General features: G+C 34.7%; 4 protein-coding genes across 7 annotated transcripts; all 4 read left to right on the forward strand.

Moving 5' to 3' along the window:
* Positions 1 to 59: 59 nt before the first annotated feature.
* Positions 60 to 4,971, forward strand: LOC142555854 (uncharacterized). Of its 4 annotated transcripts, none has more exons than XM_075666977.1 (10): positions 60 to 300; positions 610 to 972; positions 2,035 to 2,279; positions 2,573 to 2,657; positions 2,764 to 2,949; positions 3,028 to 3,195; positions 3,293 to 3,508; positions 4,017 to 4,188; positions 4,506 to 4,677; positions 4,762 to 4,971. In XM_075666977.1, the coding sequence occupies exons 2-10, from the start codon at positions 637 to 639 to the stop codon at positions 4,853 to 4,855; spliced, it is 1,674 nt and encodes a 557-aa protein (XP_075523092.1). In that variant the 5' UTR covers positions 60 to 300; positions 610 to 636; the 3' UTR covers positions 4,856 to 4,971. The 4 variants fall into 4 exon arrangements, with proteins under 4 accessions (XP_075523092.1, XP_075523093.1, XP_075523091.1 ...); XM_075666978.1 differs by having other exon boundaries at positions 615 to 972; XM_075666976.1 differs by having other exon boundaries at positions 60 to 972.
* Positions 4,972 to 7,442: 2,471 nt separating this feature from the next.
* Positions 7,443 to 9,059, forward strand: LOC142556697 (uncharacterized). Its single transcript, XM_075668178.1, has 2 exons — positions 7,443 to 8,076; positions 8,334 to 9,059. The coding sequence occupies exons 1-2, from the start codon at positions 7,653 to 7,655 to the stop codon at positions 8,786 to 8,788; spliced, it is 879 nt and encodes a 292-aa protein (XP_075524293.1). The 5' UTR covers positions 7,443 to 7,652; the 3' UTR covers positions 8,789 to 9,059.
* A 696-nt stretch (positions 9,060 to 9,755) lies between these two features.
* LOC142555857 (uncharacterized) lies at positions 9,756 to 12,787 on the forward strand. Its single transcript, XM_075666981.1, has 3 exons — positions 9,756 to 10,193; positions 11,755 to 11,907; positions 12,405 to 12,787. Exons 1-3 carry the CDS (start codon positions 9,843 to 9,845, stop codon positions 12,471 to 12,473), a joined length of 573 nt encoding a protein of 190 aa, XP_075523096.1. The 5' UTR covers positions 9,756 to 9,842; the 3' UTR covers positions 12,474 to 12,787.
* A 4,125-nt stretch (positions 12,788 to 16,912) lies between these two features.
* LOC142555858 (putative membrane protein At1g16860) lies at positions 16,913 to 21,586 on the forward strand. Its single transcript, XM_075666982.1, has 4 exons — positions 16,913 to 17,775; positions 19,761 to 19,916; positions 20,157 to 20,368; positions 21,075 to 21,586. The coding sequence occupies exons 1-4, from the start codon at positions 17,014 to 17,016 to the stop codon at positions 21,265 to 21,267; spliced, it is 1,323 nt and encodes a 440-aa protein (XP_075523097.1). The 5' UTR covers positions 16,913 to 17,013; the 3' UTR covers positions 21,268 to 21,586.
* The last annotated feature ends 52 nt before the right edge of the window (positions 21,587 to 21,638 follow it).

The raw sequence follows: 21,638 nt of genomic DNA on the forward strand, positions 1-21,638 counted from the left end.
AAATATTATGTCATTCTATCTTTTTTGGAATATATCTAAATTAGAACAGTGTGGGCTTTTTTCTAATTTCACGGCCGGATCTGTCCCGCGGCTCCACCTCTTCCACTCTTCACGCTTCGATTCAGAGATCATAAACGACGATTTCGTCGACTTTTCCTACGCTAAGATGAAAAAAAATCGTCTTTCTTAGTCAAACAATGGGAGAGTGAGCTCAGAATTGGGGGAAGTTTGTCAAATTGTTGAAATCGAAAAGCCATATAGCGTTCATCATTTTTTCCCCTAGTATTTGCATAATAGCCGGTGAGTTATTCTCTACTCGAAACAACTTAGTTTATGCTTGTCTTGCTTATGAGGTTTCTCGGAAAGATGTCTTACCTATGTACTTTACTTATAGCTTATTTGTACTTGGCTCGAATCTCGTTCTGAATTTTTTTCATCGAATCAACCCATTCAAAAATTTTTTGGCCACCGGCTTTTTTGAACAGAAATCCGAATTAAATTCTGGAGTATTTGATTTATTGATATGTTGAGAAGAGGCTTCAAGAACAACATATGATACATTCGATTTAAATATTTGCATTATTGACAAGTGATTTCATATTTGAGAAGTAAAGTTAGAGAAAGGGCATTGGCAAGATGAAAACGAAACGGGAGGACATAGAAGTTGATGTGGATGAAGAGGGAGCTGCGAAGAAGCAGAAGCTAATTGAGCTGTCCTCGTCCCATCTACCATTTGAAAATCCACTCCTCCCTCTCGCTTCTTATGATGACGACGAGGAGGATGAAGAGGATGACAGACGAGGTCGTGGTGGGATTGAGCTTGCAAATAATGGCATTGAAGATGGTCGAAATGGACATGATAGTGATGAGGTGGACGATGAGGAGGAAGAGGATCAAGGAGGCCATATAAAGCGCAATCGCACTATTGAAGTAAGAAGGGACTGTCCCTATCTTGATACTGTTAATAGACAGGTAATAACTAATCATAGATTGATTGTCTCTCTGGTTATAAGCATATTCGGTTTGGCTATAATTTGGAACGAATACCCTTGGTTGTTGTGTTTGAGTTTCAAAGTCATAGGTGTAATGGGGTGAATTTGATTATTATTAAAACTTTTAGTGTTTAAGTTTCTGTGTACATAAATTTTTGTTTTCCATGGGTTTGTCTGGTGCACAATACTTTATCATATTGCATTTTATATTCTACCTTTTTAGTGTGTTTATGATACATCGACACAATTATATGAATGAAAAAATCACTCCAATCACCTTTAAAATCTATGATTCCTTTGTTCTTTAAATAAGATGTTCATTTTTTATTTTTTGTGAGAATTAGCTTTCAGGCAGCAGACTGTTGTTTCGTGATTTTAATTTTAAAATGTAGGCACTCAAAGTAGTTTGTAATGTTATTCATTCATTTTTTTAATATAATCTTAAGAATTTGTTGTTGGGACCTAGATTTGGTTCATATATTACGGAAAAAATTATTCTTGAACAAAAAGATTCACAAATCCTAGATTGTTCAAGTTGAGTCAGAAACTTGTTTATTTGTGGAAGCAAATTTTAAAGTACTTGGCCATTGAGTCCAAACCTTGAAAACTTGTCGATTTGGAATCTTGGCAGAGTTAGAAAATATTATTATTTTAGTTTGCCTTCTGCCAGGAATGAAATCAATCAAGGATTGGATGGATCTTGATTTGTTCTCAGGTTTGTTACTTCTGACCAAACTAAGATCATATTCATCTCCTTGAGTTCGGAAAAGAGTTTGCCAAACTATACTTTAGTTGTGTGGTTTTCTTTTACCGACTTGTAAAATGTCAGTGTACTTGAGTATGCATCGATTATTGACCTTTCGAGGATTCTAGCAGAAATTACTGCAACATTGCTTTAAGTACTTTGTTTGTACTTCAATTTACTAGTTCATCGGCACATTCAACATATGCATCATTTAACGGTATGATTTGCCAAATAACTGATGTAGTTTGCTGTCCGTGGGCAATTTTCTTTTCTGAAATCAATTTGTTTTGTCTCCAGGTTTTAGATTTTGACTTTGAGAGGTTTTGTTCTGTATCTCTTTCAAACTTGAATGTTTATGCATGTTTGGTTTGTGGGAAATATTACCAAGGAAGGGGACAGAAGTCTTATGCATATACCCATAGTCTAGAAGCGGGACATCATGTCTACATCAATCTTCGCACGGAGAAAGTTTTCTGTCTTCCTGATGGATATGAAGTTATCGACACATCACTGGATGATATCCGGCATGTTCTCAACCCAAGGCATGTTGGTTACATGATAGATTTGTTTGATTATACTTATTCTATTCTTTTTGTGGGTCTTATATCCAGCCTCGTGTGTGTTCTCCAACTAAAGGGTGCTGTAATTCTTTGAGGGATAAAACACTTTGATTGTATTTTCATATTTTTCTAAGCAAATTTTCATTTAAAAATGTGGAGGTTGAAGTTTTATTCAAATTGATTTTTTCTATTTCATTTAGCATTTACAATTCTTATCTTCGCCTGTCATTGTTTTCCTTGGATTCATTTTTTGATTTTCCTGTATGATTTGACAGGTTTACAAGAGAGCAAGTTGAGCAGATTGACAAGAATAGGCTGTGGTCAAGGGCACTCGATGGTTCTGATTATCTTCCTGGAATGGTATTTAGCTTCTCTTTTTGTACCTGTTTTTACCTAATCATTTTTTTGGGTGTCGTACTATAAACAATTTAAACTTAATCTTGATTAATTTGCGAGTCATTTGTAGGTGGGGTTAAATAACATCAAAGAGACTGACTTTGTCAATGTTACCATTCAATCTTTGATGCGTGTTACTCCACTGAGGAACTTCTTTCTTATCCCGGAGAACTATCAGAACTGCAAATCACAACTTGTTCATCGATTTGGAGAGCTGACACGAAAGATCTGGCATGCGAGGAACTTTAAAGGACAGGTTTGATTGTGCATCCATATTTGACAAATTTTGTCGATGACCTTCATTTCCTTAAGTTATGATGCATGGATTTCCTAGGTGAGTCCGCACGAGTTTCTCCAGGCAGTTATGAAGGCCAGTAAAAAACGTTTCCGCATAGGTGCACAGTCGGATCCAGTTGAATTTATGTCGTGGCTTCTTAATACAATGCATGGAGATCTTAAAAGTCCGAAAAGGAATAGCAGCATCATTCACCAATGCTTTCAGGTTTGTTTTAACAGGCAATTTTGGCTTCTTTTATTTTCAATTAAGTTTTTGTCTTTTTCCTTTTTTCTTGTTTAGCCTAAATATTTGTTTCATCTAGGGGGAGCTGGAGGTTATCAAGCAGATCCCTACTAAGTTTATTGTGGAGAAGAGACAGAATGCAGACAATCAGACTAACGAGATGGGACAATATGGTGGAAATGATGTGGATAGAGTAAACCTGGAGACAAGCAGAATGTCTTTCTTAATGCTTGGGTTGGACTTGCCGCCTCCACCTCTGTTTAAGGACGTAATGGAGAAAAACATTATTCCACAGGTTTTATATTTAAATTGATTTTGTTGCTTGAGCAGTTTTTATATGTAATATGTTGCTTGTTAGATCTTGAACTAGAGGCAGTTTAATTTTTTAGATAAACATTTAGGAAGCGAAAAAAGGATCGAAATTCCATCTTTTTTAAAAGTTCAACTCTTCGATCTTCTGTATTGCTTTTTGTGGCACAAATGCTAGAATTTACTATTGTCTTCCTTTCAGCATGCCATCTACTTGCGCTTTATCCCCGTAAGCATATTTTATCAGCACCGAAGTAATAATAGGGTCTGTACTTTGACTTTTGATGTTAACAAAGGGACAGATTGGATGTCCTTTGTTTTGTTTTGCTGTCAGTGAAATTATACTTGATTTCTCACCTGGTTGTATATGGATGCATCTTTTTCTATGACTTGTTACTTGGATTGTGTGATCTTACATATTGATGTGTATTTCCATCAACAACCTATAGAGTTGAATCAATCTGTCATTTAAATGAGACAATGATTGTGTCTAGGTTCCACTTTTCAACATACTCAAGAAATTCGATGGCGAAACGGTGACAGAAGTTGTGCGGCCTCGTATAGCTAGGATGAGATACCGTGTAATAAAATTACCACAATATATCATACTGCACATGCGTCGATTTACGAAGAACAACTTCTTTGTAGAGAAAAATCCTACACTTGGTGAGTATTTATGTCCCGTCCTGTCAATGTAGCCACTTTTCAAGTAATGCATCTGGATTTATTATCACTGGCTAAATAATTCAATGTTAATTGTGTAAATTTACCATCTATCCTGTCAGATGGCCTCTATACTATTGCTTCCATATTTATTACTTGTACAAGTTCCTTTTATTTCTGCAACCTTTTTTATGTTTTCTTTCTTCTTGTGGGTTTGATTCTTCGAAAGAGAATATCCCCTCAAACTATATTTTGGATGTTTTGTCATCAACATCGGTTCCACATTTAAGGTTCCTAACTAGTTTGTTCTGGTTTCTCAGTTAATTTCCCTGTTAAGAATCTCGAGCTAAAGGATTACATCCCTCTACCTGCCCCCAATGAGAATGAAAGGCTACGCTCCAAGTACGATTTAATTGGGAACATCGTTCATGATGGCAAGCCAGGTGAAGGATCCTATAGAGCGTTTGTTCAGCGGAAGTCCGAAGAACTATGGTAATAATTTGATCGCTTTTCGTTTTATGCTATAGAGAGAACACTCAGCATATCTCATATTTAACTCATGTCCTGCCTCCCCAGGTATGAGATGCAAGATCTGCATGTTTCTGAAACTTTGCCCCAGATGGTTGCACTTTCTGAGGCATACATGCAGATATATGAGCAGCAGCAATGATCTCTTTGGCGGCCCTAAATTTTGATATTATATATAACTGAAGTCACTGTTATTCGCTAAAAATGTCTAAATCCTCTGAACTTTGTCTGCTATTAATGTTTCTGGTTCCATGACCATGTTTTGTCCGAGTGACCGATATAAGTCACTGCTCTTTACGTTTTTGGCCACAAAATTGTACTAATGTAAAAATGAAATACAATTTTAAAAATGTGACTTTTGAAAGTATTTTTCAGAAATCAGAATGCTTCTACCACGATTCTCAAGTATAAGAGAAACATCAAAATATAATGATATACTGTTTGAAGATTTAAATCCACCAAAATTAATTATTAAGTATCATAAAGTCAAATTATCGAAATTTAACCTGAGTTTGTAAACTCCATCAATATATATTGAATCAGTAAATTATCGAATAAAATAATTAAAATCCCATAAAAATTGAGTACTGTTTGTATCGACTCAATAAATTAAGAGTCGACTCAGATTGTTAGCTTTCTCCTATAACAATCATGAAAGTTGAAACGTTAGGCATAATGCATGTAGCCACGGATGAGATAAAGTTCTTTGGCATGCAAATATGTTACAGCAATCAAATGCATATAAATCCAAGTTGTTCATATAATTCATATAAATCTAAAAGAGGATAAGTACAAAAATGGCAATAATTTTTTATTTTCATGCAAATCATATGGATATATACTGAATAGTATATGGTGGCATTAAAGATTTCAATTCAGGATGGTTTTTAGGTTCATTGAACATGGCCATCCGTATTAACCCACGGCGTCGAGTCTCCTCATACAAGGCCCAGGTAGCAAATTAGAGGGGAAAAGAAGAAAAGAAAAAAAAAAAAAAAAGGATTTTGTAGGAATATTACCATTTTTGCAAATTGATGGCCTGTATTTCTAAAAAATTCTATATTCGATAAAAAAAAAGTCTTTTTTATTTTAGTAAAGACGGTATTATAACGAAATCGTACCGAAATTTCGATATACCGAATTTTTTTAATAAGAATAATATGATATTTATGTCATAATAGTTTCGATATTCATTTTTCAGTATCTAAATTTTTCGGTACAATATATAATATTTTTTAAAAAACTTGATATACCGTATCAAATCAGCCTACCCTAAGTGGCCGCCACGAGTTAAATTGACAAATTGGACACCAAAAAAAAAATCTAGCCGCAATTAATTTTCATAAGTACAATAATTTTTAGACCAAATTAAGTTAATAAATAAACACTTCTAGCGTGTAGATAGATCACGGGCTACGTGATAATTACCACAAATGATCGTAACGTGTGGAATATTTCAGATATTTATTTTTAGAATTATACAAAAAAGAACTAAAGTGGGATGATATTTAAATAAATTTGACCGCAAACAGAATAAAACAAAGTTATTTATGTCATTTGAGAATGAACTTGTAGAATGTACTACTTTTCAATCGATACTATTGCTAATACAATGAAAATTATTTTCTTGAAAATATACAACGAACAATACTAAACACGCACATTTTGTGTATAAATTATAATGCATAAACATTATTTGTTTCTTATGTATAATATATTTTATTTTTCAAGTTGTTATTTTAAATAACATTTTTTCTGTTTAAATGATTGTTAAATGTATTAAAAAGTGAATTACCAAATATATAAGAATTAGTTGAGAGAAATGTGGAAAAATATTGTTTCAACGTTTTAATAAAAACTTGAAAGTACTAATAAGTGTAGAAAATGAAATCTCTGTTGCATAGAGAATGTAAACGTAAAATTGTAAACTTTAATAACGAACTCTTATCCGACATTAGAGTAGATCTCTTGTGAGACGGTCTCACGAATCTTTATCTGTGAGACGGTCTCACGAATCTTTATCTGTGAGACGGGTCAACCTCCCTACCCATATTCACATAAAAAGTAATACTCCTAGCATAAAAATTAATATTTTTTATGGATGACCCAAATAAGATATATGTCTCACAAAATACGACTCATCGTCGCACACAAGTTTTTACCCAAACACTAAAGTCTCAGGATTGAGATTATGATATAAAATTCAATTATAACAAATTTTTCTCTTGATAAAATTAAATAACATTTATTAAATTCCACTCTTAACTAAAATCTGTATATATATTATATATTGATATAATAATAAGCAAATACAAGACAATTTTTGTCACCATATCTTAGTTTTTATTATAAAGTAAAATTTAACTTCTTTGAATTTATCCTATAATGTTGAACTATAGCTGATTCTCGGATCAGATTACACACTGAACCAAGCTGGTTTTCATTCCAGGTTCATTTGTCTAAACAAAAATGCATGCATTAAATTCGCAAGCGTAAGCTGAATGTGCAAGCATATATATAATTAATTATACACTAGCAATGCATTATATTATATAATTTATTAATTTTAAATTATTATAGAGAGGTAAAATATGTTTTTGAAAATTTAAAAAATAGATTATAGAAATAATAAATAAAAGATATTAGAGGATTAAAACAGTTACCATGTACGATTCATGTATATAAATAAATATGTATATGAAGGCCACATGATGTCTTCATTCATTCACTCCAATGACTCCATAAACCATTCACCGAAGGTCTAGACCAAGAGGTGTCGGCACCATTTCGCCATAATCGCAACATGATTACAAAATTTCTTGACATAGATTCAAGCATGATTTTTATTTCTGCATAAAGTTTGCAAGTAAGCATTCGGGCCTTTATCCATTCGATCACTGTCACTTGAGTAATACGGAAAAGGGAATTCGAGACTTGCGATGGTGAATATTCCGGTGAAATTCAGAAGGATTGCTGCCGCCTTCGATGAGGTGGTTAGGGCCGGAAGGTCCTGCGAGAGCAGCGGCAGCGAGCACTCCGCTGATCTGTCTGATATGGTGAATTCGTATTTAGAGAGAGAGATTATGGAATACGGAGAAAGTGAGGAGGTAAAAGATCAAGAGGAAGAAGGCGGAGAGGAGATGGTCGATGATGACGAATCGGAAACAAATTCCCCTGATTCTGAATTGGAAGATTCTTTGAAGAATTTGCTGTTTGATCATGAAAATGATGACGGGGATGTCAAAAGGAGGATTCTTGCAGAGGTGGAAGCGGCGATCGGAGAACTTGGTGGCAATGGAAGCTCGTCGCCCGATTTCAAACGGAGAGTAATGGTACGGTTGCGGAGTCGAGGCTTTGATGCCGGTGAGTTTCTGGATTTTGTGATTTTATTTTTTTTTGAAACAATTTTGTGAAATTTATTGAGTTGATATGACTTGCAATTTTTCTTGCGAACAGAACTTTAAAAGTGCATTCTTTACTGTATTTATTTTTAAAATCATCGCTATATTTCTGTCATTCTGTATGGCAATTAGTATGAAACTTATGTCATCATTTATTGATTATTATAGACATTAATATAAGCATAATCTAAACACCTTTTCAATCATAAAAAAATACAGGTCTTTGCAAATCGAAGTGGGAAAAAAAAGGGCGGTGCCCCTCCGGAGACTACGAATACATCGACGTGAACACCGGCGGTAGCCGCTACATAGTCGAAATCTTCCTCGCCGGGGAGTTCACTGTCGCTCGTCCGACTGGCTGCTATGTTTCACTGCTCAAACATTTTCCACCAATTTTCGTCGGAAGACCAGACCAGCTCAAGCAGGTTGTGAGGCTTATGTCCAATGCCATAAGAAAATCGATGAAAAGTGCTGGCATTCACGTGCCACCTTGGCGACGCCTTACTTACATGCAGGCTAAATGGTTTGGTTCCTACAGAAGAACCCAAAATGAAGTTACAGGCCGGAAAATGGTATTTCCCGGCGAGCCCTTGGACGGAAATAGGTCGGTGGGGTTTGCGCCGGTGGCCGGACAGACAATGATTTATTGCAGGGAGGATTTTGGCTGGTGTTAGAACTGGAAACTTAGCTGCAGCTCTTAATTAGTGTATGCTCTATGTGATGGAATCCGTTTGCTTTATCGGCCTCGCTGAAAATGTAAATTCGGATTACAATGCAGTGTAGGAATTTATTTTCTAATTATGGGTTATCCTTTTGTTCAACTGAAGCCAAGAAAAGTAGAGGTGAGATCATGGATTCTTGGCATTCGATATCTATTTTTGTATAAAGTTAGAAATATGGGTCTTGCTTTGAAATACATTTTCATTTGTCAATGGATTATAATTATTATTTTTGCAAAATTTGTCTTTGTTGCATTGAGACATGGTGCCATCGCTAGCACACAGCGTCACTATTGAGTTGGGTTGTTGGCGATCTAATATGCTGAGAAATCTACGGACGTAGTCATTTCTTTCTAACAATTTGTAACTATGGTTAAAATCAATATGAATTGTCAATCACAAGTTTATTAAAACAGAGATTTATAAGATAATTTTTATTAAAAATATTTTATGTATTCGTCTATAATTATTAACTAATCATTTCAAATATGGCTACAGCCGCTTTCGGCAGATCAAGATCAAAGGGTATCTTTCTGTTCACCCTTGCTTGGAGTACATGTAGCCCCTTTTTTAAAGGAAAATCCAAAGATTTAAGCAAAATCCAGAGGAAATTTGGTGTTAACCCTAGTTGGATCGATACTGAGGGGCCAGTCATATATAAATAGATAGTAGAGATGGGCCTTATGTATGGGCTTTCGTGATGAGAATAAAATCTGGGTTATTCTCGTGAAATGGATCCACAGACAAAAAGCCCAGCCCACTCAAGTGAACTTGTGGAGATAAAATTCATTTTCCAGAATAGAATGTTAGAAATTTAAATGCCTCCAAAATTTCAACATTCAACCCAGAACCCAAAAGCGCGTGGGTCCATCATTAAAAACGTGATGCCTATTCAAACGTCTTTTATTGGAAAAAGAAAGACAAAAAAAAAACCTATTTTCTTTCTAAAGGACCGAATCGCACAACGATCCTTCCAAGGAAACCAGCTTCCCAACGTTTGATCTAAGCAATGGAGGGAGTCGGGGCCAGGCTCGGCCGATCCTCGTCTCGATACGGTCCCACGACTGTATTTACCGGGCCGGTTCGTAAGTGGAAGAAGAAGTGGGTTCCCATTGCTCCGTCGAACTCCAACAACCACAACGCGGCAGCGACGGCGACGGCGGCGGGTAACAGAACGGTTAACGGAAGCAACGTACCTCCCCACTTGTTGCTTTACCAGTGGACTCCGATCACACCTAGCCAGAACAAGGATAATGGTAATATTGCCAATAATAACGGCAATGCGGACTCGAATAATTCCAATAAAGACGATGTCGTCGCAGTGGAGGAGCCGCCCAAGAAAAAATTCAAGTATATACCGGTGAGTTTCTCTGATTTTACTTGACTCAATTTGGGTGAGATGATTAGTGTTGGAATTGCGTGTTTACTGGTTTGTACGAAGGTGGGTTGCGTGGATTGGTCATTTTGGAAGAATGAATTCAAGTGTAAGATTGGCGTAGCTTATGTTATTTGTGACATTTTTTTATGAGAAATTGGATCTTAGGATTCTGGTGATGTGGGTTTTTTTCCATAGTTTGGAAACTGGGGATCAATGTTGACTGGGTTTTCGAAAGGACGAATGCTGTGTTTGCGAGTTGAGAGTGGTATGAAAATTTCTAAATTTTAGGCGACTTCCACGGGAGGTGTCAGGATGTGATAGGATTTGGATGGTTTCTCCCATAAGATGTGGGGAAATTTTAGCCTTTACATCGTCAACCCATGATAAACTTCCATTAAGATGTCCTCACATTATCTATGAAATATGCAGAGAATTGCGCCAACTGGAATAAACTAATCCGGATGTGATCTTCGCTTTTTTTCCCCGGGTTAATATATTGAAACTGTTTTTGTTTTCAAGTGGACATCGTTGAAACTGTGCACACATAGTAAGATTAAATCGCGGTGGTTATTTTACGGAAAGAGATGCAAACATCATAAATTTAAGGAAATCAAATCTACTACATAATGTTCTTATTATTTTGCTGTTAGTGAATCTGCAAAGAGATGGATTTTTATGGATCCAATGTCTTGCTTGTCAAACTGTCCAGAAATCATTTTTTACCATTTCTCCTGGCTCATTCATTGAGTATCGTGAACTATGTCGCACTCACGTTCCTAGACAAGTGATGACTTTTCTTAAAACAAATTTTAAAATATTTTTATCAATATGTCTGAAATTGTACGTGTATTGCACTGTCAATGAATTTTGGAACTGACCATCTGAAAAGTAAAATATGGATTGTTTCTTGTTTGGCTGTTAAATTTCAAGCTTGAACTTGAGCTTGAGTCTTGAATTACTGTCAAAAGTTCAACTCCCAAAATATATTTTATTTTAAATAAATCCTGATTGATCCTGCGTCTCTTTTGTGTAATTTATCTTTGAGCTTGTGTTGACATGTCAAACTATAACTTAAGCGGTGTACCAAGTTACTTAGGGACCGCTTTCAAAAATTTTGATCTCGTTTTAAGCAAAACCTGAAGCCTACACCTTTAAGCATAAACACGAAGCCAGTTCTTGGATAAACTGTATTCCTCTTAATTTATGGACACGGGAATTGTTGAAGGGTCATGAACGAGACGACTCATGAATAAGTGTCATCTTCCATTGATATGTAAATCTGTGGTCCATTCATAAAATTAGACTGAGTCTGTCTCTGTGCTATATATTTTTTCCTTTTAATGTTGCATGAATGAATGAAACATGGAATTAGGTGATTCCTGGCACTGATGTGTCCTTGATGACAAAAAGAAGTTCTGTTTTAAGAACAGAAACTCATTGTGAAATGCTAGAATAAATTTTGAATTTCTCATTCTTTATGTGGTAATTATATCGCCTTGATAAATGGTTAACATCTATCTTCTGTTTCTGAAATATTTGATAGATTATAGTTCTTGAAGAACAGAAGAATGAGTCCTCAGAACAGGCTGAGGATGAAACTAAGCCATTTGAAACTGATGCAGTCGAGGTAACCTCCAAGAGTGATGAGTACAATGAAAAGCCCGACATTAATGATATGCCACTCGACGAAAACCAGGTGATTTTTTTTTTACAAGAATTATCTTTTCTTCAATTTTCTTTAGTAGATTTTTTTAGTAGATTTTTGATCCCATGGTCAAACGTTATTAGCCCTTGTTATCGTCATCGCTGAGATTTAGAATTTCTGGCAGTCTTTTGCTGGGGATAATTTACTTTTGGGTTCAATCATCCGTCTTGTAACTTTTTGTTCGAGAAATTGATTACTTCTTTGACACATTTCTTGCACCAGGCAATTTTAATTTTTATTGTTTATGGATTGGCTAGTCCCATTACCCAAATTTGAACTTAGATTGCCCTCAAGTCACATGTTGGAGCAGATTTTCGAGTATTTAATGCACACAACCTTTTTTCCGTCTGTTTAGCGATATATGCATGTGTGTGTGTGCGCACGTGTGCGTGTGGGCATATATTTTTGTTTTAACTATGTGAATAAGCAGCTGCCTGAGTTTGAACATATATTTTGCATAAACTTGTTTTGAGTGTGCTCCTTTATAGGCTCTACATAATACTTCTCTGGAACGACAAGATCTGAACGAAAGCACTTTGGACTTGAGTTTGGGCTAGAAAGTTTGGGACACTCGTAATGATACTGATCCATAGTCAAATCAAATTCGAGGGCCGTCGGTTGGAGTTGGGAGATACGGTTGGTTCCTCCAAGAAAATAATAGACATTAAACAAGAACATTTTCCGCTTGGTTTACAGAGCCTTAGTTTCTTCAGAAAAACAAATTCAAACAACGTTTGCTTGTATTTTGACTGTTTACTTGAAGCTTTTTTTATGAGAATTGAGATGATAGCAATTTGTATCGGATCCCCCCTGTGGAGATGTATTTTTTAATGAATCTTATTATAAATTCTAGATTTACAGATTGCACTCATATGCTCCATTTTTATGCTGGATGGCTACTTGCAATGTTGTGTACTGTTTTGAGTCTTTAATTCTACCTAATCGGTCCATAAATTCGTGTCACTGTAATCTTGGATGCAAAGTTATGATCATGTTTGGTTCCGTATAGATGTCGCATATATGGAAGAATATATCGGACCGATGATCGGGTGTATTCAACGTAGGAGATTTATTGATTTTTAATGACTTTTGTAGATTTTAAAAGTCTAGAGGTATTCAATCAAGACTTTTGCATACTCTATAGAAGTCTAGTGGTATTCAAAATAGACTTTCATGAAGTTTCAAAAAGTCAAGTGCTATTCAACATTGACTTTTAAAAACTCTATAAAAGTCTAGAGGTATTCAAATTTTCAATAGACTATAACTTAATGGAATTCGTTAACACACAAATATTAAAGCTTAAGATACAACTATAAATTGTTAAAAATTGTATTTGGTTCAACCCAAATATTTGGATGGATTTTTAAAACTTCTAACTCATTCACAAGCTATTTATTTATATCTTTGTCGCTTCACATCACATCTCTTCTTATCTTCTCTCATATCACTATCTCTATTACTCTCTTAAATTTTCGAAATGTATCTCTATATTTTCAATTTTTTTTAATCAAATTTTTTATTTTTGGCTGATTTTTCATTTAATAATTTTTTATTTTAATATCATAAGAAACTAGATTTGATTTTGTGATTTTTAATTTATGATTTATACAAATTAATGTAATATTCAATAATCATAAAAGATGATTCAAAAAATGCCGCTTAATTCTTGATAATTGAATAGCCTCGCAACAACCATGATTTTTTAAATTATTTTTAGCAGTTACAATTAATGTGTAAAATATGATATTTTTATACAAAATTATATTCACATAATGATAAATAATATTTTTTTACATGTATATTATCAATTCAAAAACAATGTTACAGATTAATCAATCGATGTATTTTAAAAATTTACAAACATGCGTACAAACCCACATATATACATATGTAAGGATTAAATGATTTAACTTTTAAATAAGTAAATTTATCTATTAATATAAATATCGAAAAAATATTTCAAACTGAATATGTTATGTATGTCAACTAATTATTAGTTAGTAATATGTTATAATTAAGTATAAAATTTATAAAATTCTATAAAAAAAATTTCACAAAAGTCTATAAAAATTTTGCAAAAAAATTTACATAAATCTGTTTATAAATCTATGAGATTCTGTATAAGTCAATAAAAATCTATCAAATCCCTAAAAGTCTATAATTTGAAAAAATCATTAAAAATCGTCAAAACTCTGAATTGATTGCACCTCACTGATAATGCATTTATGCAACTTATATAGTTACTAATTATGTGAGTTTGTTTCATTATATCTTCTTTTAGAATCGGCGATTCTCTTGATACTTGCTTCGAAATCAAGAATTGAACATGGGAAATAAGAGTAATGTTCGTACAAAATTTTGAATGAATTTAGGATTATCGTTGATTAAAACTTCGAAATAGGTTTTTGAAAAAGGGGCTGCCATTTTCAGCTTAAGAAATTATTTCTGATTTGGGAAAAATAAGAATAAACAAAAACAGCCACTGGAAATAGCTTGCAGAGGTACAAAAATCAGGTGAATCAACCATTTTCGTCATCATTCTTTGGCTACGGCTGCCTGTTTCTTGTTTGACTAATCGTGCCTGTAAACACAGGCCAACGAAATGATCCAAAATGACCCCAAGCTTTACTGTTATTTGTGCTGCTTTAGTTTCTCTATCTTTTTATTCACCCAGTTACGAAGTGTATTTGTATTTCAACACTTGAGATCCATGAATTTATTTTTACAGATACAGGGTAAAATCCTGAATTAACACAGTTAACTTATAAACCATACGGATCAAACTATCTGTTTATTCTTTTTTTTATTGAATTAAATAATAACAGCCGTAAAAAATTTCAATCGGCCGAAACTAAATACACTTCGTTGCTGTCTCAATGGGAAATTTGGTTACAAATTTGGAACATTTATGCATTAGATTTTATTACTCTAAGTCATTGAAATGACTTATTATGCCTACAAAATGACTTGCAAGTCATCGTTCGGTATCATCGGAAAAATCCTAAAAGGTTGCACAGTATGATCTCTATGTAAAAATTGACTTTTATTGGGAAATACCACGTACGTTGCTCTAAAACATTATAAAATGTCTATATATTCCATACGAAATTGGAGTGGTTATAATTTTTAAAATTACAAGATCTAGCAAATTTTATGAATTCTATAATTCTAACTTGGAATTAAATAATGCAAAATGGTCTGAAAAAAATTTCTTCAAAAAAGATATTTTTTTAATGATTGTTTAAGGAAAAAAAACCAGTGTTTCTTTAAAATAGTTACTATTGGTTGAGTGTGTATCAATTCCTGATATAAGTTAAGTTGTGTTCCAAAAAACTTCTGTGTCGGTAGAAGGAATGAACCGAGCCAACGGTGACAAAGGATATCCTCAATTCCAATGTATATGTGCATATATATTTATATATATAATAATGTTTAGATAATATAATTTTCTTATGTATATATATACATATTTATATATTTTAATTCCAGCAACATAACACACAAAAAAGATTCATGATGTTAAGATCAGCCGTCGTTTTCGATTGGTCAATTTGTGTCGAAAATTTCGTACTTCCATAAAAATCAAAGTTTCATATTTAAAATTTGAAATTCGAAACCATGCATTTGTTTTTTATTAGGTTTCTACGATCTCACGAATCTTTATCTGTGAGACGGGTCAACCCTACGGAAATTTACAATAAAAAGTAATACTATTAGCATAAAAAATAATAATTTTTCATGAATTACCCAAAAGAGACATGTATCACAAAATACGACCGTGAGACCGTCAAACACAAGTTTTTGCCTTTGTTTTTTGAGTTGGGGACAAGACTTGAAAATAATAAATTTTCTAAAATAATTGACTCCGTTAACAATAAAATACGTATACACGTCAAAGTAAAAAAAATTACGGCGAATTCAAAAAATTGAGATGTTTAGATTTTTTTTTTAAAAAAAATTCTTTTTTAGGTTAGGTTTATATAGAAACTAGAGTAAGTTTTTTGTGAGACAGTCTCATGAATATATTTTCACTGACAAGACACAAGTCTCTATCTATATTTAAAATAAAAAAAATATTTTTCGTGAACTAAAAATTTATATAACAAAATTGACCGACAAATCAGTACATGAGTTTGTGTTCAAATAATGGGGGAAACGCATTTAAAACCATTCAGGTTAGCACAGTGTGATTGGCTTTGGAAATAGATCAATAATTTTAGGAACCAACCCAATTCATAGTTGGGCCTACCACACAGCCCAAAAAAAAAAAACTCCAAGAGAATTCAATTAATTAGAACCGTGGGGGTAAATCCGTAAATCTACATCATGTTGGATTGCTACTATTGGATTCGTCTTTAGATTTAATAATTCGGAAGGATATTAATGAAAGAGATGTCAGGGTTAGTATCATAACTATGTTTAGATATTATATTTAAATCTACTCGTCATGTCACTGCCTTCTTTTTTATTTTTTAATATTTAAATTAAACTATTCAGGTGAAGAGTAATTATCTTGTGAGCCGGTATCACAAATCTTCATCTGTGAAACGGGTCAATCCTACCGATATTCACAATAAAAAGTAATAATCTTAGCATAAAAATTATATTTTTTCATTGATGACTCAAATAAGAGATTTGTCTCATAAAATACGAATCGTGAGATCGTTTTACACAAGTTTTTGTCTCTGGTGATTTACTTCACAAATATCATTTTTCGATAATATTAAGATGTTGTTCGTAAATGTAAGTTTTATAAAAAGAATTCTTATTTCAACCTTATTCAATGGATATTTTATTATAATTAAATGAAAAAAAATTGTCGGAAAACAAATTAAATAAGAGAATGAGCATTGTTACATATTAACAAAGTTAAGGATGTCATATTAAATTAAATAAACAATAATAAAAGGTTTTAAGAATCCTTAACACACAGCATGACAGCAAACTCACAGACAAAGGGCATGAATGTCATTTCAGCCCCACCTCCATCACCTTCTCTTTCACGTACACACTTCACTTCCCACTAAAAAGCTTCTCCCTTCTCGCCGCAACCCGAGCAAACCCCATTTCATTCTCGCTGCAGGACCTTTGCTGCAAATGACTACTCGAACCGGGTCGCACCAGTTAAGCAATGGCTTGTTTGTTTCAGGTCGTCCGGAGCAGCAGTTCAAGGAAAGGCAGCCGACTATGGCTTCACGCGCCGTCCCGTACACCGGTGGTGACGTGAAGAAATCCGGGGAGCTCGGGAAAATGTATGGCGTCGGGGATCACCCGAATGCACCGACGGCACCGTCAAAGCTTCCCTCCCGTCCTCCGTCGTCTTCTCAGCATAACAGTGGATCTGCCCGATCCGGGCCGAATTCTGGCCCCGTCCCGCCGAAGCTGTCCAACTCCGGGTCAATGAATAAGAAGTCATCTTCCTCCTCGTTCTCAGGTCCTCTGACTCCTATTCAGCCCACGGGGCTCATCATATCGGGTCCATTGGGCTCTTCCAACTCCAATCGCCGCTCAGGCCAGCTCGACGCGCCCTCAGCACCGAGCTCGTTCAATAAAAACATGTACGGTTCCGCTGTTACGAGCTTGGGGGAGGAGGTGAAGTTAGGGTACAGGTTTTCGAGGGTTATAATGTGGGTATCCTTGGTGGTGGTTGTTATGGGACTGGTGGTTGGAGCTTTTCTCCTGGCGTCGGTGAAGAAGGCGGTGGTTTTGGTGGCTGTGGTTGCCGCTTTAGTGGCTGCCTTGATTATTATAATCTGGAATTTCGGGTATAAAAAATATGGGGTTTTACAGTTTTTAAGGAAGTATCCTGATGCTGAGCTGAGGGGTGCCATCGATGGACAGTACGTCAAGGTCACTGGGGTAATTTTTCTACACCTGATTTTTACTGTTTTTGTGATATTTTTCATGATTGTAATGGTAGAAATTGCTTGTTATTATCTTTGAGCTGCTGAGATTAATTGATATTTATTGAGGTATTAAGTTGGTGCGTAGTCATCGGTTTGGTTTGAATCTAATTACGGAAGTCTAAGGATCTATATTTGTGTACCATTTTAAAATTTCTTGAAATCAATTACCTTTATATCATCTGTTCAACAATCCTATGTTATCCTAAATTTATTCTGTTCCATCCATGTTAATTTGAAGCATAATTCTATCTTGAAGTCATCCACTTTGATAACTAAAGAGGGCCCACTTTCCGGTCATATGAACCATGGATTACTTAGTTGAAAACTTGAAATGGTACAAGGATAGGACTTCTTTTGTAGTTAATGGGAGGACAGTTGTTACCTCTGTAATGCTTATTTCAAGTTGATTCTATGTAATTTGAAAAGAGGCACATGTGCTAATATTCTCTGACTTGGTGAAATCCTGGTTCAATTTTTACTTGCTGCTGACGTTATTGAAATATTTATGCATTCTCTAGTATCACTTTAGACTTGTTGATCAGAAATATTTTGTTTTGGTTCTAATGGCCTATATAATTCTGGAGAATCCGAAGGATTAATTTTGCAATACTAAATACAATATTAATGGGTAAAAGCGGCTTGTCAATCTTTTGTTGCATGATGACAGCTGAACAAAAGGATTGATTAATATATATAACCCTTGGGGTCGCTAGTTGTATTCTACGTCACTTGTTGAACACTTAACCCACGTGGCAAAATATTTAGGTACCAAATATACACATTTAGATTGTCTTGTTCATGTCATATAATTTCTTCCTGAATGCCTTCACCATTCATTAACATGTGATGACTCATTTTTCCAAAATATGTTAGTTTGAGATGCATTGCATTAAATCCCAGGAGATCTCTCTAAGTCTCTTGTCTCATGACTCTCATCAAAGTTAAGTGTGTAGAATTTTAGAAGATTTAGATCTTTACAATATTTGTAATAATAAGTCAGATGCACAACAGAGATATGGTGGATAATATTCCGGTGTAATTTGAATTTTTAATTTCCAAAGTAATAAGTACAGCTATCTTTAGAGGAATGCAAATATATCTGTCTGAACACCTACTTATCAAATGTAGGTGGCATCGGTTTCTGTCATCTATGATTTAAGAAGCTACTAATAATATTGCATACACATCGTTGTGTATATCTAATTTAGTTATATGTCCCAAAAAAATGCCATCTGGCACTCCAAGCGGCAGTTTTGTGATTGTAAATAAGCTGGTAAACTATAATCATAAAGTTGAAAAGAGCAATGATTTGTCCAATTTGGATCTTCTTTTGATCCAGTGCCCATAAGCCAGTATTTACGTGTCAATCATCTACATAGCACGTTAACACCGTTACCGTATTTTTCGCATCTGGCCTTTCTCTTTACTGATTCGTTGGCAGTTATTTTATTTTGAATCCAGTCACATGAATTCGAGTTCATTTATTGGGTATCACTTAACTTTGGGATACCGTGGTAAGCAAGATTGAACACTTTCTTTTCATTTGGCCATTTTTCTTTGCTACCTCATTGGCAATTATTTTTACTTTAAAGTGGGTCGCATACATTGGAGTTCATGTTTTTGGACATCACTTGAGATTATGACACACAGATACAGTGGTAACCATGTTTCAAACCTAATCAAATTGATAAAGGTTTGAAACAAATCAGCTAGAAACATTCCTTGTGAGAAAAAGGTTACTCATAAGAAATTCTTCTTACATGGGAAGACAATTCCTATTCTTTGGGATCTCACCAGTTTCAATTCGTTTTTCGGCTTTTCGACTCATGATATGTTATGAAAAAGGGTACAAATTTTTTTGTTGTTGCCTAGTATTGTTTTTGCATTATGTGCTGCTGCTCTACCCAACTCGGTGAATTTCCATGATTATATGCAAAGGTTGTCACTTGTGGGAGTGTACCTCTTGAAACGTCATTCCAGAAGATTCCAAGATGTGTATATGCTTCCTCGGAATTATATGAATACAGAGGCTGTAGTGGAAAACCTGGGAATCCTAAACAATGTTTTTTCTCTTGGAGATGTAGTCATTCAGAGGTCAGTTATCAAATTATATTAAATATTTTGAAATGATACATGAAACTATGAACTGTTGTATTTTCTATGATGTGTTGACGTTTTCACTTTTATCGGATGTATTAGTTTATACTTATATATGGACCTTCCTTTTAAAAAAATGCATACTCTTATATGGAACTTGAATGTGCGAGCTTTTGTTTTATTGACTTGAGCAATCTTTCAGCTTCGTGATCAATCACATTTTTGTTCCATTCACAGAAATATGTGGCAGATTTTTACATATCAGACTTCCAATCAGGATTAAGAGCTCTAGTAAAAGCAGGTTACGGTGCTAAGGTTGCGCCATTTGTCAAACCAACAACAGTTGTCGATGTAACCAAAGATAATAAAGATTTGTCTCCGACCTTTCTGCACTGGCTTTCTGACAGAGGTTTGTCGAGTGACGACCATGTACTGCGCCTTAAAGAAGGGTAATAAAGTTTGTCAACACTGTGCATATTAATATTTATATATCTGCTGATCAGCACATGACATCTGATTTTTATTTCTCTTTTGTTAACATCCTCCTTGTTTGATTTCCATTTACCCTATGATATCAGACATTTTACGCACCCAAAAATACTAGTAAATATTCTCTTCTATGTCGGGGCTAGAAACTAAAACCTAACTAGAATCAACGTGTCCTTACTTGGAGATGATACTACGTTGTGTTACTACAGTATAATGTAGTTTGTCACATTATTGTTAGAACTTACTTTTTCTCATATGTTAAAAGCCATGAAAGCTGATTGATCTAATAATGATTTTAAATAGTAACACACCCCTCACATTTAAGATGGAAATCGGGGAATATATGTCCGGCTTATTATTGGAACTTGGAAGTGTGCATGTACAAGTCCATGTTGGTGACATTTGAGTAACAAAGGCCCAAAAGGTACAACCCTGGTCTAACTTTGATGAAATATTTAAGGCTGCCTAGGCAGCTCCAAAACTTGTGCTTTCCTATTCTGACATAATGTTAAAAAACATTTTTCTCAAAGATTTAAGCTCATGAGAGATTACCAATCTGTACTTTTATTTATATTGACAATTATAAAAAAAGCACGACTTGGAATCTTGAGTTCATAACCTTTTCAAACGTGTATCTGATTCTGTTGTTTTAATTTTTCTTTGCAGCTGTATCAAAGAAGGAAGTACTGTAAGTGTAATGGGGGTTGTTAGACGCCACGATAACGTGCTCATGATAGTTCCACCCACCGAGCCTATCTCATCAGGCTGCCGCTGGCTCTGTTTCCTTCTTCCAACCTACATCGAAGGCCTTATATTAACATGCTCAGAAAGCCAAAATGGTGAGGTGATCCCTGTATAGATGAACCACTTCTTTACTCAATCTACACACCACGAGTGAATATTAGAATCACCTGGTGGTGGAAGGAAGAATCCCACCAACCGCTGTCTATTCCTGCGTGAAGAATATCAAGTTCTTGTAAAAGTGTCCATGTGCTTGGTATGTGTATATATACATATACATATACGGTATCGTAGGGTGTATGCGAGGAAATGAGTTCTTTCCTGAGTATTTGTATTATGCAGTTTGGTTTCTGTAATTTCTCGGGGTTTTTTGTCCGTTACTGTACAGGAGTTGTTAAGGCTATCTATTTGACCTTGCCCCTAATTATTTGTATCCATGTTTTTTATGTGCGTAACTGGTTGGTCTCATTCTTTTAAATAAGAGTCATA

This window comes from Primulina tabacum, chromosome 9, assembly GCF_025594145.1.
Source record: "Primulina tabacum isolate GXHZ01 chromosome 9, ASM2559414v2, whole genome shotgun sequence".
Lineage (NCBI taxonomy): Eukaryota > Viridiplantae > Streptophyta > Magnoliopsida > Lamiales > Gesneriaceae > Primulina > Primulina tabacum.